The 19,736-nt window shown below is 29.1% G+C and overlaps 1 protein-coding gene across 2 annotated transcripts in view; it reads left to right on the forward strand.

The window, feature by feature from the left end:
• The window catches only part of LOC107449821 (cell adhesion molecule Dscam1), a 383,590-nt gene that overhangs the window by 342,000 nt on the left and 21,854 nt on the right, over positions 1–19,736 (forward strand). Inside the window, exons 16-19 of one of the 2 annotated variants that reach the window (XM_071177996.2) lie at positions 1,457–1,627; positions 8,027–8,097; positions 11,437–11,674; positions 14,114–14,212. In XM_071177996.2, coding sequence (XP_071034097.2) covers positions 1,457–1,627; positions 8,027–8,097; positions 11,437–11,674; positions 14,114–14,212 — 579 coding nt within the window. The remainder of the gene's footprint in view (positions 1–1,456; positions 1,628–8,026; positions 8,098–11,436; positions 11,675–14,113; positions 14,213–19,736) is intronic. The other variant, XM_071177997.2, reaches the window with a different exon arrangement.

The following is a 19,736-nucleotide window of genomic DNA, read 5'->3' on the forward strand; positions in this document are numbered from 1 at the left end:
TGACGATGAACGATCAAAGGCAGATAATGGTCTATGGCAGTTTTTCAGGAGACCAAGATGGTGATTGAATCACCATCTTAAAGATTTGACAAATTAGTAATGTGAAAAATCGATTTTTCTCGAAAACTATTACAGAGTGAAGAGGAGCCGTGCTGGGGTTCTTATCAGCACAAATTGCTCCTATATTTCAGAATCAGCTTTAAGGACATAAGCATTCTGACCCTTGATCTTAAATTATGATATAAGTATATTTTTATGCTATAAAATTGTAGTCTGGTATGAAAAGTACTTATTTTTTCTGATCGTAGTTTAGAAGTTTTACAGAAATCTTGACAAAATATTCGATTTTCTAGAATTTTAGCAATCCAATAAATTATAAACAATACTTTAAAAATGTTTCTAAGCCTTGATAAATATTTGGTACAACATTTCAGAATCTTAACCAAGTTTCAATTTTTTTTATGTGAATTAATTTTTCTTGTCAGGCAATGCTGAACTTATAAATGTAAAATAATAATTCATAAATATAAATTATAATCACATGATTTTAAAGCAACTTCTCTTCTTTAATGTATTGATGCTTATTCATTTATTTTGTTTAACTGATTTTATTGTTTAAAGCGAAAATCCGTAACCAAATAATTGTACATTCCTTTTTTGGTTTTAAAGCATTGAACTCAAATGGAAGTATCCTGTAATATTTACTTACCCTAATTTTAATAAAATAATGCGATATTATAAATAATTTATGTAAAGTAAGAGCTAATGTATATAAAATGATTTCCGATTGAATTCTGTAAATATTTCGTGCAATGTAGCACACGTCCCCCTCACATAATTTTATGACTCTAAAATGATTTTTTAAGTCATTAAGTTTTGGAATTTTAAGCTTATTAGTTTCACACTTAAAGTTGTATTTTGAAAAGATTGGATCGATTTTTTCCAGTTTAGAAAATTAAAATTTTTAGACGTAATTTTAAAAATTATATAACATTGATTTTAAAAAAAAGTACTTCATAAAATGTATTGTTCCCTGATTATTTAGTTCATTTGTGATCAACTGTCTTATTTTTTTTAATATATTTTCTTGTCATAAAAATTATTAGAACACTTTATTAACACTTTGGACGTCACGCGTCAAGCAATGTTCGTTGCTTAGAAGCGCACGTATTGTAGTATGTAACACTGTGAATTTCACCTCTAACAGATTGAAATAAAAACAAATTTGATTTGTATTTAATGCAAATTCAGGACATTTGAATTAAATTTTCAATAATTACTTAAAATTATGTAAATGTTTAGTTTTATCCGATATTTTGCTACAAATTATGTACACTGCCAGTCATCGGTGACGGACCTGGCTGAAACGAGAAGTTCAGTTTTTGTCACCGACGACTGACGTAGTTAATAGAGGCATATTAAATTTTGTGAAAAGAAATCATGCGTGTCATTTCAGATACTCATTGGAACGGGCAGACGTCGCAGCTGATTGTGTCTGGAGCAGAAAATAGCGCGACTCTTCGAGCACTCACTCCAGTCACTTTGTATTTCGTAAGAGTTCTCTCCGAGAACGCGATTGGACAAAGCAAGCCCAGTGCCGTCATCAACATAACAACTGAAGAAGAAGGTAGTCAATATGAATAAAATGACAACAATAATTATGGTGTTTATTTTACTCGATACAAATAGAATGGGCGTTTCAAAGTCTCGCGATATGCTCACATTTTCTCCCCTCTGTTTCTAGGTTTTCAGCAAGATTCGCTTTTTTCTCATATCAGTTTTTTTTCAACTTCTTACGGAAAAGTACTGCAGTAGAAAAGCAAGATTTTCCGACACCATGGTAGCAGAGAAGGAAAAGTGTAGGGAGTGAAGAAATCGGGTGACCTTGAAATGCCTATTCTGTTTGCAAAGAGTATAACTTAGTTCAGTCGTTGGAAAAACTTCATTATTTTTGTTGTTAATTACGCTTACAATTACTTTGTTACAAGTGAAATTAACTACAACTGCAACTACTTTTTTTTTAAATGTAGTGACTACAAACTACTTTTAAATTGTAGTGACTACTGTGCTACATTAAGGGACCAAACGTAGAAATTAATTTTCACCTGTATGATTAACACTTCTCGGGGAATTAATTTACATGTTACGTTCAAAATAGTTTTGAATAAAAAAAATTGACTTATATTAAACATGAAGAATTATTTAGAAATATTAATTCAGATTTATATGAGACATTTTGTTATTCTAAAACATTTTTTTTGAATTTGTTCAGTTAGTCTTCAACTTTTTATGCCCTTCTTGACAGCGAACATTTAATCTAAGAGATGATAGTAAATTATCAAATACTTGCAATTTCGTTAATACTCTTTTACTTTCTCTAAGAAATTAAGTACATTGAAAATATACGTTTCCTTCCCTTGAAATAACATCACTGTTTTACGAGTGTACGTTCGCATGTGAAAGTATTATTCATAATGGCTAACTTAAATAGTAGTTATACGAGACTCTAAATACGCAATTCTTGTTAACTCATTTAAAATTAGGTCCTTTGACGGACCAGTGAAGATTTATACCCATCAAATTCCTAAAATTAGCTCTGTTAAAACCCTGTTCATATACTAAATTAATGCAAAAAGCAGTTGCCAGGAATAGCTACAAACTACAAAACTACTATATTTTTGTATCGCACTACTCACTGGTGTTTTATAAACCAACTTCTATAAGCCGACTGTTGTATATACTTTTTAAAAAAGTATATAGTATATAGAAAGCATTCTATAAACTAACTTCTATAAACCAACTGTTCTATATACTCTTTAAGAAAGTAGCACACTACACTACAAACTACGAAAAAAAATAGCGACAACAGTAGTTTCACTACTTACAGCGCTCTACTTCCGGTTATTGGTTTAGTGCTATTGAAACAGGTATTGCAAAAGTGCAATGATGAACTATGCAGCGAGAACTGAATAATAGAAAAATAAATTTTCAAAACGGTAAATGAAGAACAATTCTTGCGAGGACAATCTAAAGATAGCAACTCTCTTGCCTCCTTTATGATATACTTATACTTCTTAAACTTGCATTTTTTAACACGTATTTTCTGAAAGAAATAAAATTTGCTGTATTTTTTTCTCTTGTTATATTTTACATCAGAAACTGTTTCTATAGAAAGAGGTTAGAGTTAAGGATGAAGTGTCATTTTGATTTGGCACTGTACCTTTACTGTGTATAAAATTATCCATTTTCCGTATCTTCTATCTTGAATAGTTATTATTCACCTCTAAATCATTTTCCTTTTTTTTCTGTATCAAATCTTCACAATAAGAGGGATTGTAAATTGTTACGAAAAAAATAAGAAAATCATCGTGATTTCCTGCTATTTATGCCTTTTAGCGAGTGATAAATGGATCTAATTGCTTTAAATTTATTGCAGATTTCTTAAATTTATGGAAAACAAAACATTAAAGGATAAATTCCGATGGTTTCCAAACGTACGTTAATATTGCTGAAAATAATTCATGAAGTAGATGTATCTGAGCTTTGTGCAAGCTTCATTAGTTGTTGGTGTTCATATTTAGTTGCAGCCTTTAAAGTGTATATAAACGCTCGATTCTGTATTAGCTTAAAATAAAGTATTCTTCGACATAATTTTTCCGAGTTTTCAACTCCAAAATGGGATAGGTATTACGCCGCACTTTTTATAGCATAGCAGTGAATAGATCCTTTCTATATTTATTTGTTTGAAAAAAAATTGCTGTCCATTTAAATGAAGAATAAAGAAACCTGCCAAGAATCTAATCTCCTTATCTATCTGAAGTTCCTATCATGTTAAGAGTTTTCTGGAAAAGCTTCTCCTTAATGCGTGGGATTGAATTAAATACTCAAGAATTTATCAACGTCTTCCATTCTTTGCATTTTGGGTGATTACATTGCATTTACTTAAAGTTTATCTGCATGTTTAAACAAAGGAATGTGGATTATCTGTAGATGGAACTTAAATTTTATCGCCTTTCCTCTCCAGTGACTGACGTAGGGCTTAAAAATTTTCTTTTAGCTGTATGGAAATATATAAATAAATTTCTTTCAACAGTTGTTTTTAAAATATTTACGGTTAGTATACATATCTTCAAATATTTTTTTTTATTCTGTTCTTAAAGTTTGGCTTGGAAATAAATATTATATTAAAATACTTATTTTCAATAATTTTATTTTAATAAGTATACTAAAATGCATTTTCATTAAAGTATAGGTAGAGCATGGAGTGATGCTATAATACTTAACTTTATAAGACATTCGGTACGAAATTTAAATTGTAAATATTTAATAAAATCAGTTTAAAATCATCTACTTTAATCAAATCATACCTTATTTCAAGAATAAACCTATGCTGAAAATGATCTAAAATCATTCTTCAAAACATAACAGTTTTACTGCACAATATATTGAGAATAAAAAGTAAATTTACAATTACAGGATGATTTAAGCATATAGTATACTAAAATTCAACAAGTGCGTTTAACGGCTAGTTGCATTTAAGAAACTCTAAGGAAAAGAGATTTGTTTAGATACATCAAAATATGGTTGAATAATTGGAAGAATACTAAATAACGAGATAAAGCTTACATATGATACCATTTGTTGTAAATCCTGTCTTAAATATAAAAAAAATTAAGCATATGAGCACGTGGAATGCGATATTCCACCATGAGAAGTAATATTATTCACAAAAAGTCCTTCTAGCAGAAATGCTTTAAAATATTAAATCATAATCTCTCATAAACCAAATTATATAAAAAATATACGGATAATTATAGTTTGTCTAAAGTAAGAACTCCCCTAGCCATTCGTCTGGACCGATGGCGGTAACTATAGTAACGAGGTATAACTATTTCAAGTAGGGGTGTTGGGTCACTGTTTATGACAGGCGTTTGGCTCGGCTCGGCAAGAGAAAGGGAATCACTTTCTTCGGCTAAAGAAGCTACCCTCCCTGAAATGTGCTATTCTTGTTTCCACAGTAGCAGGCGGATTCAGACTTCGTGGCGGGGGGGGAGTTCTTACCGTAGACAAACTATATGTATTTAAACATGATCTAAGATACAAATTCGAAAGTCTACTAGCTTGAGACTTTTTTTTTTGAAAGACCAGGTTTCAATCGAATTCAAATTGAAAAAGAAATTGTACTACAAAATTAGAGAACTGAGAAAAGGAAGCCGTGAAAGATTACCTTGCAAGTCATCATTGAGGGATGTATTTGAACATGATCAAACTTCTTTTTTTATTCTGTGAAAATTGCTCAAAATATCGAATGCTTTTATATAGATGTTCAAAATATAACAAAAAAAGTCATATTCCCCTAAACTTTCGAGCCATAGCCCAAGTAGCCCCTGCCCTTACCCGGCCTTGCATCGAAAATATCTTAGAAAGATGTAATCAAATACTCGTAAATGATTTCATACAATGCTCAGTGAAACAAATTGCTTATTTCACTACTAAAGTATGTTTTTTCCTTTCTTTTATAAATAATACATTACATTAATAGTTAGGTTTCTCTTTCCCATAATCTGAGAAAATTTCTACTTCTATCATTTATCCTAAATTGGATCACAATGTTTTCCCAATGAAAACCAAGGAAATAGGAAAGAAAAAAATACGAACATAACTCCTACATGCAGCGATCAGGTATAAGAATTTCTAATAACTACTCCGAAATGATGGCATTCGAAATAAATAAACCAATCCTTATAAAAAGCCTCTTCATGTAATAAGATATCTTTATTATTATACTTATTCCCATTATTATTGTTACTATTACTTCTGTTGGCTTTCAAAATACTTCTTACGGAGCTTTCCGAACAATGTTAATCGAACCAGACTTTTTTTTCCCCAAAATTTCTATGGATTCTTGACAGTTTGGTTAAACTACTTTTTTTTTTTGATAACGGAGTATTTTCCACATGCTACATTGCTTAAAGAAGTATTTTGAGTTTCATGAACAACAGAAAAAACTTCATACAAATTCAATTTTGCATCTACATTACCTAACAACTGTAAAGAAAATATTTAAATGAAATAAATGAAGGAACCCGCTTTGGATAAATTTTTATAACGAAATCGGCATTATTATTTCAAATAGTTCCCTATTTTAAAATAAAACGTAATTCTCATATTTCCTTAATAATTTACATATTACTAATGTTTTTATTTATAAACAAGTAGTTGAAATAAGTAATTTATAATACTTTTCAAAAATGTGGACAATATTAAAACAAGAGGGAATTTTGAACTTCTCCCTATTTTCCTTCCATTTATTGTTTTGAGTTAATAAAATATCGAACATAAATGCAAGCAGAGCTGCTTTTCATAAATACTTTTATTAGTTCTGTTAATAAAGTAGCGATTTGATGCATATAGTCAATACGAGTCTATCTCTGTTTTACCCTTTAGAAGACTAGTGATAAAAATTGATTGAGTAAAATATTTCTTTTGAGTTTTTTCTGTAAGTCTACTATGAGGCATTTATAATAAATATACAGACTATACATGTTATAAATTATATGGATCAGAATCCTCATCTTAAATAAGTTCAGAAAAAAATACTATTTTTATTTAACAAAAAAAATCACAAAAGTATTTATAAAATTTTTAAAAAAAATCAGAAAATTATTTCGAAAGAGATTTTGTTTATAATGTAATAATTTTGCGTTATTAAATCCATATGTCGGCTTTACTATTTATTTATCTAAAGAAGATGTAATTATGTTTTTTTTCTTTCTTTTTGTATCTCATGTCTCCTTACCCAATTTGCATTTGACCATTTAAATCAAACTAAACATTTTTTCTGATAGAAAGGATGTTTTCAACATAAATTAAGGCAGAAATCAGGTTTTTAAATCAACATCGTTGATGTGCATTTTTAGCAAACTTACCATATGAAAGAACCATGCAAATCAACACAATTCATAACTAGGACTAGTTTCACAAAAAGTGAGGCTCTTAGAAATAAAAAAAAGTTTACCTTAAATAGTTCCGCTTTATTTACTGAAAATAATCTTATCTTTCAATTTAGATTTCTATGAATGGAATGATTAGATTTCTATGAATTTAGATTTAAATGTCCTGCATAGGTACTTGGCTACTACGTTTATCTATTTAAATAAAATGTAAGACAAAGTTTTCGAATATTCATTCCCAAAAATATTTTTTAATCAAAACAAAATTGAAATTTTTGAAATCATCATTTAAACAAAAATGATCTTTATTGGATATCATTGAGGGCCTAGTTCTAATCTCAGCCCTGAACCAATGCACTTTTTGCTTCATCCATGTAACATGCTTTTGTTCCTTTGAATTATTCTAATGCGGACCCTTTTAAAGTGTAAATTCATCATCTTCAGGGGCTTACCTAAACTACTGTCCAAATGAAAGAAAACAAAAAATATATCTATAAAACTATTATTTAGCCTTTTTTTTATATTTTATTTAATTTTTCTGAACAGTATCACAAAAGAAAGGCATCTAGAGTGGTGTGAGGGTCTGAAATTTTATTAATAAGTTATAGAAAATATATATAAACCAGGAAAATTTCTCCTACTAAAAGGTAATTCACTAAAATAATACAAAATAATTATAGAAAAGGAAAAATAAAAATAAAAGCTTCGAAGTTCAGACGCTGAGCCTGAAGTGACTTCTTCGATGTCCTCGGGCCCGCCCTGTCGATAACGTGTCGCATACTACTGTGAAAAAATCTTCCCTGTAAGCATAGTTTTGAAGAACGTGTCCTCTGAAAGTTGTAAAAGCAGACATTCTTAATTGCTATTTACATATTATCTTCTTTATTTCTAATTATTTTGATATAAATCTCTAGCAATGAAAAAAAGACAAATTAGGTTCGTTTGAAATGGACAAAAAAATGCATGTTGCAGTTTTAATAAATTATGATGAATTGTAGAAATATTGTACAAATGATTTACATATACTTCAATTTTATCTAACCACATTTTTATGAGCTTCCTTTGTTTTATAGCTCCTTCTGGGACACCCAAAGATGTGCAGGTTCATTCAACGGGTGCGCAGTCTATAAAAGTCACTTGGAAAGTAAGCTGAAAATCTATTTAGTATATCTATTTAGTATTAACTTCATAAAACAAAAAATATGCTATGTAGATTTTTATTAATTATTTTTAATAATCATTTTTATTAACTATTCCTGTGGTAGTACATTACTATAAAATATATATTACATTTAAGAATTCATCTCAGGGAATTTTTTACTTGTGGAAAAGGCATCTTTATAAACTTCTTTACACGCATCTCTAAAAGAGCGAGTATAAGATCTTGTAAAGTCATAAATATCTTTCCATATATATTAAAATTTTTCAAAACATTATGAGGAAAGGTTTTTACATGTGTCAAAGAATCGAAAAATAAAATAAAATTTGAGAAAAATATCTGCATCTCTTTAAATAAATCCGCTTCCTCCTTTTTAACTTTCTGATTTGATTATAACTTTGCTCCTCCTATGATAAGGTTAAACAGCTTTAATACTTCTGATAATATCATTGATCTTTTTCATGTGCTATTGCAATTAAAAAAGGTCCGGTGATTTCAATTGTAAAAGGCTTGGTGATATTATTAAAGAACTAATAATTGAGCGTTAAAAATCTTTGATCTTTTTAAGGAATCGATTTGTATTAATCTTTCATAATCCCTCTTTTGTATCAGCAAATGTGTGTTATAAACACAACTAACTCAAGACAAGTTGCTGAAGTTTTAAATTTTTTTCGAAATTCGATTTGATTTGATTCTAAAAGAAATACTAATTAGAAATTAGTTTTTTCTTTCGAAAATATTAGAGAGAGAGAGAGAGTAAAACGAGAGAGGAAGGAAACAAAATTTTGGCCCAATACTTCGCCTACTATATTTTAGCACTACAACTAAAAAAAAGTGCTCATGATGAGTAATTCTGGATAGTCGATATTTTATGGTTAAGTTGTGTTCTTATTCTCTTATATTTACTTGTAAAATGAATAAAACCAGTCAATTGTCAATCTATGAAGCCATTCAAAACATATTAAAAGTATAAATTCGGATTCTAAAATGAATAAAGTGGAATATAGTGTTTTAAGGAAAAGAATATTCTGAAAGTTCATTTATATAATAAGTAATTTATATAACATATAATAAACTGTAGCTCTAAAAAGAGATAAATTAACTAAATTAACTTAGCTGTGAAATGTATAAGGTCAAGTGGTTTCATCATGAGGACAAAAATTATTGTGGTGTGTGTGCTCAATTATATTTCCATGCTTTCTCTTAATGTTTTCCAATTCGTTTTCATGGTCATAGATACGATACCAGGTTAAATTATTGTAAGTCTATCTGTTTTATAGGTGTATGAAACGAGTGACATTAAAGGAAAAATTAACAATAGCTTCTTAGGGAAAACTCGTGTAATTAAGCAACAAATTAGTTTCTATATAATTTGTAAAACTTTCCCATTCTAGAATTTCTTTTAAATGTTCAACAGTATCAAGCTTTTGAAAAATCATTTTATTTGTTTTATTTGTTTTTAAAATAATTTTATTGAAGGTAGAGACGTTTATTTAAATGGATTAATTTTTTTCTATTTTCATCTGAATAAAAACTTAAATATCTAATTTTAATCTAAAATACTTACATTTGTGCAAGTTTACCAAAAAAAATACAAAATAGCATAACTTCAAATACGGTTATAAACTGTGGACATAAAAAGCCATAAAAGGACCATTTATATATGTTTGAGGACAGAAAGTTAAGTATCACCTAACGGATTGATTTGAATGCTTTAGGGACCGTTGATTAATGATACTACTCTTTAATTTTTTTCAACATGTGTGACTCCCCTTAGACGCAAATTGTCATACTTTATCATACCTTAGACCTCCCATATCACATGCCAAGCTATATTACATAAGTTCATCAGTTCAGAGACAAACCGAACGCAATAAATCATATTTCAAATTTTATTATTTAGCTCTTAACTAGTTGCGTTAAGACATTTTTGAGAATAATATTGACTAAAGCTGTTTTGTTGAGAAAAATGATAAAAAAAATACAAAAATATGGAATGTTAAAACATTAATCTGTTCATTTTAATATTTTAACAATAATAATTATCTTCTTTATTATTACACCTCAATCCCTTGTTAAAAACAGAGACAATTTTATAAACTCTTTCACCCCCCCCCCATCCAAATTTAATATAATTTATAGACGGAGCCTTAATAATCTGCGATTGACACGTGATTCCACTTCCGTCAATATTTAAGTAGGTCTACTTGGTAAAGAATGGTCTTTATTCTTATTTCATGAAAGAGTTTTATCCTGTTTTCTCAAATTAAATTTATTTGGTAGATAGCAGCTTTGAATCATTACATTTTGGTTGGTTCTTAAACAATTTCTGCTTTTATTCCGGTAGTTGTAATTTCTCTATTATTCCTTTTACCTGGCGGCCTTATTTATATTAATACTCATTTGAAATATTTGTCCATTTCAATTTAAATCAGGCTTTGTTGTTTGGTGCGTTTTTGTGTTACTTGTAGGCTTTGCTAATTTTTGCTTTATAAATTATATTACTTTTCTGGTACTATATCTGATTTTGTACTGTCTATATTTTGTCATCCCGTATTTTTTTAAATGAGGCTTTGAGACACTAGCAACGCTTTTGTTTTGTTAATCAGTTATTCTCAAGAAAGCTCCAGCATAAATGCATTCACACTCAGAAGTGAAACTCTTACTTTCGACGATTCAGCAATCATTGAGCTATAATTTAGTTTATTTTGAGAATTATTTCGTCACGAAATCACGTGATTTGTGACGAAACGGGAACTTTATGACGAAATATGTGACGAAAATGCTTCCTTGACAGGAAACCTCATTGCAGTGCTTTGTGGGAGATTGTTAACTAGAATAACGGTGCCAGGATGAAAACTAGACGATCAAAAATAAGAAAGGAAGATTCCGGGTTTGAATCACGCTTCCGGCATGGATATAATTTATTTCCCTGCTCTATTTATCTCTCTTATGTTATTAGGGTGACATTAACCGAGCTATATAATGCCAAAGGCGCATAGTTTTTTTTTTTTTTTTTTGAAGAAATAAAATGAAGAAACATTTTTTTACAATTGACGAAATTCATTTCCCCAGAAAAGTAATGATAACATCACTAACGAAATGCTCGCTCGAGCATATACCGGGAAGGGTTTTGACAGAAACGAAGATATTTTCGTGAATTTTGAGTATACGTTTTTACAGTGCGCAGATGTCCCCTAAAAAAGTCCTTGTATAGCATTCCTGTTTCTTTTGTTGTTTTTCTAGTTTAATTTACTATTTCAATTTAATTATCTAATATTTTACAAACAAAAAATTAAATTTTGGTCATTATTTTTTGTGAAGCCTCCACCAGAAGAAGCTCAGCATGGACATATTAAAGGCTATTACATCGGATACAGAATTTCTGGTTCTGAAGAGAGTTACACCTTCAAACAAGTCGAAAGCTCGGAGAAGGAACCTCAGTCAACATACATAACGGGCCTTCAACCCTTCACCATGTATGACATCGTCGTGAAGGCGTACAACTCAGCCGGATCCGGTCCGAAAACAGACAAAATAACGGGCAAAACTCTAGAAACAGGTATCATGACACTTTTTAGTGACAAAATTAAATCTGTGCTATATATTCTTCTAAAAAAAGTCAAAGTATACGTATAACAGTCTTTTTTTAAAAAAAAACAACTCTTACGTTATTGAAAGAAAAAAAGTTGCTTTCATTGGGGTCTTCTCACAAATTGTTGTCACGAGTGTTATATTTATAAACATTTTGCAGACATTGGTATAGAACTGTGCTAAAATTTTTAAAACTTAAAGTACTTGACATTGTTTGCCACGGTGTTGTGAATCAAGGTGTTTCATTTTAATGTTTATATTGCTTATATGATTACATTGTTTGCTTATTTACATAGAGTTTATGGTATCTTATATGAGTCCGTCAGTAAAACATAAATTTTCCATTTTATCATTTATAACTTGCACGAAATTTGTTTTCAGCAATTACAAATGTGTTTAAAAGTGTTTAATGTGTTACAAATTCTAAAATCAGATGTGCTCATTGCCCCGAATACCTTTTTTTGTGCAATACTCCTAGCAATAAATATCAAGATTTATTTCTTTATGAAACATGGTAGTTTCTACAAACAATGGTGAAAGTCTTGTTTTTTTTCTAATTTTTCATATCTTATTATAGGGTAGTTTCATTTTACAGTCTTAAAAATGACTTAATTATATTAACTATTAGTTATTGAAATCACTACTAGATAGAAACTAAACATAAATGTCACTTCATTAATGGTATTCCTTTCCATGCAAATCTATATATTTATTTTAGAAAATGTAGGACTTTAAATTGAATGATAATTGAGAATCATACGCAAAATGTTTCTTTTAATATATAAATACAAAAATCAATCATTTAACCGTAATATGTTTATATGTTTTTTACGTTTCTAAAAGTGATATACTATAAAAATTAAAAAATGAAACTTTATTACAATTTCCTTAAGAGTTTTAAAATGTGGTATTACTTGAAGTAGTTTATGCACACAATACATGGAAATCAGTTTCAAATAAATTTTGAATAATCTAAATTTTGAAATCTGCATCAAATTCATATAATCTAAATTATACGTTAAAGCAACGTTGATTGTATTTTTTTTCTGAGAATAAAGTTCAATTTGAAAACTACCACATTTAAATTTGACCACTTTACCATTTGTGATTTTTATTCAATTGTTGCAATACCATTGCATAACACGTAATAAGTTGCATTTCCTTGATCCCCCTTTCTCGAAATAATTTGTATCATATATAATTTGTATCATCGACATAATTATATTATCAATAATGCATCGTTTTAAATATAAATTTACAAAGCGAGAGTAAAAAAATTATTTGAGAGCAATAATGATATTTCAGAATTTTATTATAATGCAAGTATACATATATCTTCAGAAAGGAACTAAAACCAGATAAAAAAATTTTATAACCGCTTAGTATGTTCTATTCAATAACCTAGTAATCTTTCTTGATTATGGTTACTCCTAAATCATTTAAATTGCGCTTACAACACGAGTTTTCAATTGCGTTTACATCATAAGCTCTAATTCAATTAAATATATTGTAATTTCAACTCAATATTAAATGTATTATTATGTCAACAAACTCAAATATTTCTCCTTTTTCTTTTTTTTCTTTTTGGTGGCAGAAACTTTTTTTAAAGAACACTTTATTTTTCCGGGAGCAAAAAACTTTAAAAAGTGTTTTTATCTGAGTTACCCAGAATACCCTGCAAATCATTTTCTGGGTTTTTTAAACGATAGGAAGTAAAAAATGGAGAGAAAAAAACAGCCTCAAAAAGCAATTTATCTTTTCTTTTTAGCTCTAATATTTCCATTTAAAGAATTGAATTTGAAAACACGGGTACAAAAAACTACTAATGTTGATACTCTAAAATCTTTAATTTTGATGAAACATTTCTTGATTAGTTTATTTATTGCTTTTATATTTGTATTAATTCATTTCTAAAAATATTCAACAATGATTTCAAAAAATTTATTCCTGAAGTGAAGCATTTTTTGTAAAGAAACGAACATTCTAATAAAATACTTTTGAAAAATGACTTAAAATTGTTTTAACCGTACATATGCATTTGCAAGAAAAAACATGCAACGTGTTTTTATTGCAAATACGCACATACGTACATTGCCCTAGCTGGGATTTAAATAAAAATAGTTCATCAGCATTCATAATAATTCATGAAAATTAAATCTTCACCACAAAGGCTATCATGCAACATTACTGCATTTCAAAGTTTCAGATGACTTCTATAGTTGGGTATTTATGACTTATATTGTAAAAAGAAGTATATATATATGTGTGTGTAATTTTTATTGCAATTTCAAATTGTGTTGTTTTGTTTAATATTGTGAAGAAATGTGATGTTGTGATTGGCGTAAACAGGGTTTAATAAAAGTAAATATACAAAGTTGATTATAACTATCGTACTATCATTCTGTAGCCCCTCCGACTTCTCCTATAGTTGAGATTGTTGGTGCCACTTCTTCAACCATCAGCATCCGATGGAAAAAGGATCTTAAAGACAAATCTGCTGTCCCAGGTACTTTCAAATATTGTTATTTCTATAATATCACAGGTCTTAGTTGATTTAGCATTCGTTAAAAAAAATAGGATGTCTAAAAATATATAACCCTGAAAGACTTAAGTTTTAATGATCGGATTTTAAAAAAATAGGATGTCAAAAAATATATAACCCTGAATGACTTAAGTTTTAATGATCGGATTTTCTCAACTGAAGTACCAATATTAGCAGTTCAAAGGGTTGATCTTAAATATGCAATGATATTAAATGTACATTGAGAAAAAAAAGTATAGTTAAAACTACCTACAATATGTGGTAAGATGTACCGTGTTTCTGGCTCAATGAAATCTCAAAAATGGTCAGTAATTTTTCTCGATGAGCTTTGGTAATGACTTTGGTAAAATTAACATTAATATAAGGCTTTATAGTATGTGATAAAATTTGATTAATATAATTTTATCATGATTTCTTAAAGCATGGCATATAAACCATTGATGAGGTTAAATTTATTTTTCAATTTCGTATTTTTTACAAAATGTGTATTAAAAACTTTAATTTTGAAAACCAGAGTTTCCGGTAAACCATTACCATATGAATGGAAAAATTAATTAATGAATGGTTTAAATACTGTATATTTTGATTTCATTACCAGAATTATGTATTTTTTTTACCAGAAATATCATTTCCATAAAGTACGGTATTTTGACAAGATAATTTAAGCTGTGTATAAATTAATGCTAACTATGATTAAATGATCTTGATTTTTGGTATTCCTATGGAGGTAGAAATACGGTAATTTTGGCCGTATTCTAGTAGTTTTGACAATATTTTTTTCACTGTAGATAATTAATTTAGTTGAATACTTTCTCAACAATAAAACTCAGAAAGTTTCATATTTCTAAATTTTCAGTCAGAATTCATCACCTGATTCCGTTCATTAAAAATGTAACAGTTTTAACTATGCAAAACTTTAAATATTTTACAATTCAAAAAATTCAGATCATTTGTAAATTTGCAACTAAATAAATATGTACCATTATTTTATGAAAGAAAATTTCTTTCCATCTATGAATTTCATAATTATGTGCAAATATTATTTGATTAGCTTAAATGGTTCCTGCGTATTATTCAGAAAGTTAAATTAACACTAAAGAATTGAAATGTATTATTTTTAATGTATTTTTCGGATAACTGTAAAATCTGACCATACATTTTATCAGCGTGTAGAGAGAAAAACTCGATTGCGTCAAAGGTAACTCAACAATATGAAAAGATAATTTTAAATATGCTAATTAACCCGTTCACGGTCTCTCTTCATTGCCGATGATATATAAGAACTGACCCTAACTTTCTCAGTACTTAAGAGACTTATGAGAAAATAATATTTAAGTTACAAAATCAGGCACAAAAATAATTTTTTTGTTAAACAAACCTTTTTTTCGACCCGACTTAAATTATAGAACTTCGAAATAATGTTATATTAAATTACATGGTTTAAATTCATGTAAAAACTCATGTACATTCATTTTCTTTTTCTCCATTCTTATTTAAATTCAAAAATAATAAATGCATAATAAATAATAAATTATAATATAAATATAATGAATAATAATAAATAATAAAATAATAAATTTTTCACGTGAAAATTTTGGCTTCAGATAATGAAATTCATACTTGCAATCAAAAAAGTTTTAATTCACTCAAATAATTAAAGAACGATGACGAAATATACAAAAGCGAAAATTCGCAGTAAGGTTTAATTTTTCAACTGCTCTTTTGTTTAAACTACTAGGACCTACTTTCTAGATTAAAACTCTCCCGAGAGGAAATGGTTAGCTGATTTGGAATCTGACTACTAAGGGAAAGGAAATATCTTTGATAGTCAAAATTCCAAATACGTCGAAAACCAGGTATTTTATTCAGAGAATCATAACTCGTTTTGAATCTGATTACGAAACTTTATACTTCGGCCACACATGCTCCTTCTAATCTCAAAGATTAGTTGTTATTACATGATTATCCGATCAATATATAAAAAGAAAATTAGGGTGTTATTTTATGAATTATATTTTTTAACTTTGTACAATTTTAAATGTAATAATTTCCATAATTAGAGCTAAGGAATATTTTTAAAAATTTTAATGTGTTTTTATACAACATATTCTTTAAAATGTCCCGCAGTGGACTGATCGTTAAGACACTGCTCCCAGCAGATCACCGAAGTCAAGCCTCACTGGCTGCGGTCAGTGTGCGGGTGGGTGACCACTTGGATCAGCAAGCGTAGGGACCGAGGGTGTGCGGTACTGGTCCTCGTTAAACTGTTCTACCGTAAAGTGCTCGATCTCGCGTGTAGGTCGTCGGGCTACCAAAGCGGGGGTGCTATCCCCTCTGCAGAGGATCAAAATTGTGATGACATGTCTTCGGATCATCCTCAGAGATGTTTCCCAGACCGTCGCCAATAGCCCATTGTGCTGCTCTAGTGCGACGTAAATGAACAACAACAACAATTCTTTTAAATATGCTGGTAACACCTATTGTGATCGTATCAACTCATCAATGAATAACCGATGTTAAAAGTGCCGATGAATTTTTTTATCAGCATGAAACATCGCGTAAATATATGTGTCCAATCAAAAAAAAAGGGTAAAGAAAATTTTTTTTTATTGATATTGATTTCGATTTAAATTTTCTAGATATTGTGCAGGACGATTAGAGTTTATACAATTTCAATAAAATGTTAGTGATATTTTTATTCTGGAAACATATTAAGAAAATGAGCAAGGAAATAAACCACTTTTTCAATGTTTAACCGTAATTTAACCTCTAAACAACGATTTTCACACTTACTTTCTTAAACATTAATTATAATCATACAGAGCTAAGTTCCGCACATCAGGGTAAAGGCTGGGTATCTTAAAGTTATAACTTTTCAGGCATCTCTTCGTAATAAGTACGCTAAACATTAAATTGCTTGTTTGTTTGTTTGTTTTTTGTTTTTTTTTGTTTTTTTTTAAAACTAAATTCGTACAACGCCAATTTCAATCAACTAATACCACTATTTGAAAATTCAAGAATTTGCTGACCAAAATGGACATTATTTTATGAAATCTCCCAAATTCTAAATTTCATAGTGCCTCAAGTTTGTTATTTTTATTATTTATCGTATTTTTAATGTCGTGTGACAATATGTTAACGCTAACGCTTAAAAATGTTTTCGTGAAATTAGGAACAATACCCGCGATGGCTCAGGAGATAGAGCGTTCGCCTTCCAATGCGGCGAGCCGGGTTCGAATCCCAGTCGATGAGAATTCCGCATCCGGCTTTCCCCGACCACAGTGTTGACGTGAAACATCCTCAGTGGTAGACGGATCGTGGGTTAGAGTCCCCTTGACGTCAGGCTAACCGTGGGTGGTTCTCGTGGTCTTCCTTTCTATATAAGGCAAATGCGAGTTAGCTCCAGCAAAAAGTCCTCCGCGAAGGTCAATTTCTCCCAATACTCGATCCAGGAGTTCCCTTGTCTTCTGGATTGGGTTCAAAATTACAAGGCTACGGAGTTGAACATTAGTAGTCGTAAGCCCATAAAAATTGGGTCGACTGTTCAACGACGGTTATAAAATAAAATAAAATAAAATTAGGAACAACGAAATGTTGTTTGCAGCAAAATCTCTTCAGCATTATGCAGCAGTTCTGCGAAAGAAATTTTCACCTAAACTATTAGCGATCAAAATGGCACCGATTCAATTAAAATAAAACCAAATAGATAGCAACGAAGACTTGCTATAAAAATTTAAATCTTCTGAGAACATATGCACCATTTTCTGAAGAATCAGTCGAATTAATCTTGCCAATAGTGCTTAATTTTTTTAAAACTGCTAAATAGAAAATTCTTTTACTGACGTAACAAAAACATACTAAGCGGTGATCTTTATACATTATTTAAATAAACAAAAAGCACAAAAATTATTTGAAAAACTTAGTCAAAAACGTTTATCAAAGGGTGGTATTTTTTTAGACCAAAACCCTTATTTATTCATAAACACATTTAAAAAAAATAGCTCATTATGCTGTAAAAAAACTAACAAAAGGCTACTTAGTACGTATTTACCCAGAACAACAGGTCAATACATTTAAACTTTTTCCTACAAATTGTTTTGGAAATTGCTTCATATTAATTTTTATACCTTAATTGTAATTAATAAATTTTACATTTTAAAATCCATTTAAATTTGACAGTTTATATATATATATATATATATATATATATATATATATATATATATATATATATATATATATATATATATATAAATATATATATATATATATATATATATATATAAAAGGTTATGACAGCGTAAAAAGAGGAACATATATTGTACGTCATAATTCAAATGTCAGTATTTTTGTTATCCTTAAAATAAATTCCTTCGAAAGGGAAGGAAAATATTTGCTAACTGTGCGAGCTTTTCTTATTTCTTCTTTGCAACGAGATCTATAGTAATAAATATTTTATATATTTCTGCTGGCAGCAGGGACGGGATTACATATCAAATAAGGTAATGCGTCATTTTCCTTCTGTGAAAGGTGAACTGAAACTGAAAGGCTTGACATTATTCAGAATATATATATTTTTTGTTACTGACAGTCAACCTGCGTAAGGATATCACGAAATGCATGTCAAGACATGACATCTAGAGTCACAATATAACATTCATATTTTCCATTTTACTTCGCTTCTCGAATGAGAGTCTTAAGAAATGCTATTTCTTGTGTGACAAACTTGTTGAGCAAAATACGTAATATGAGTTAAAGATATTGTTTTAAGTGAAATGTAAAATTGATATTCAATTTATATTTATATGTATTTAGTACCGTCATTCGGGGCTACTTTGTGCAGGACTTCGCAGTTTTTGAACTTTGACATGTGAAAAAACTATGTTAATTCAAACTTCAGTAAAATTTATTGATATTATATTCATAACTGGACTCAGACGAGTGAATTTGATCAATATTGGCATTATTTGTATGTAATATTTACGAATAATGAGTCAAAACATACCTTGCACAAAGTAGCCCCCAAATGGGGCTACTTTGTGCAGCGATAGGAATTCAGTTTAATAATCATGTTTATAGTAAAATATTGATATAAAATTGTTAAAAAAGTTAATTGTTGACATTTTTAAAGACAAAAACATCAAGATATGTAAAGATATTAGTTTGAAAATAATTTTCAGCGTTGAAAAACCATTTTTTTGAAGAATTTTTTCTTAAAAAGAATGTTTGTTTCAAAACATTTGAGTTTAAACAAAAGGAAACCATAAACTTTTTTTTAACATTGAAATGGATGATATTTCAAAAATAAAAATTATTACATATTCATTAACATTTATAATATTGATAAATTTGAACATAACATGCTTGAATGAACACGACAGAACTTGCTCTTCAGTTTCTGTCAAAATCACCTGATGTCCTATAAAATATATTTTATGTGTTAAATCGTTTGATTAATTCATTAGAAGAATACTTCCGAGAAGCTTCT

The sequence above is a fragment of the Parasteatoda tepidariorum genome, chromosome 3, assembly GCF_982258835.1.
Source record: "Parasteatoda tepidariorum strain Cologne lab strain chromosome 3, Ptep-v5.0, whole genome shotgun sequence".
Taxonomy (NCBI): Eukaryota; Metazoa; Arthropoda; class Arachnida; order Araneae; family Theridiidae; genus Parasteatoda; species Parasteatoda tepidariorum.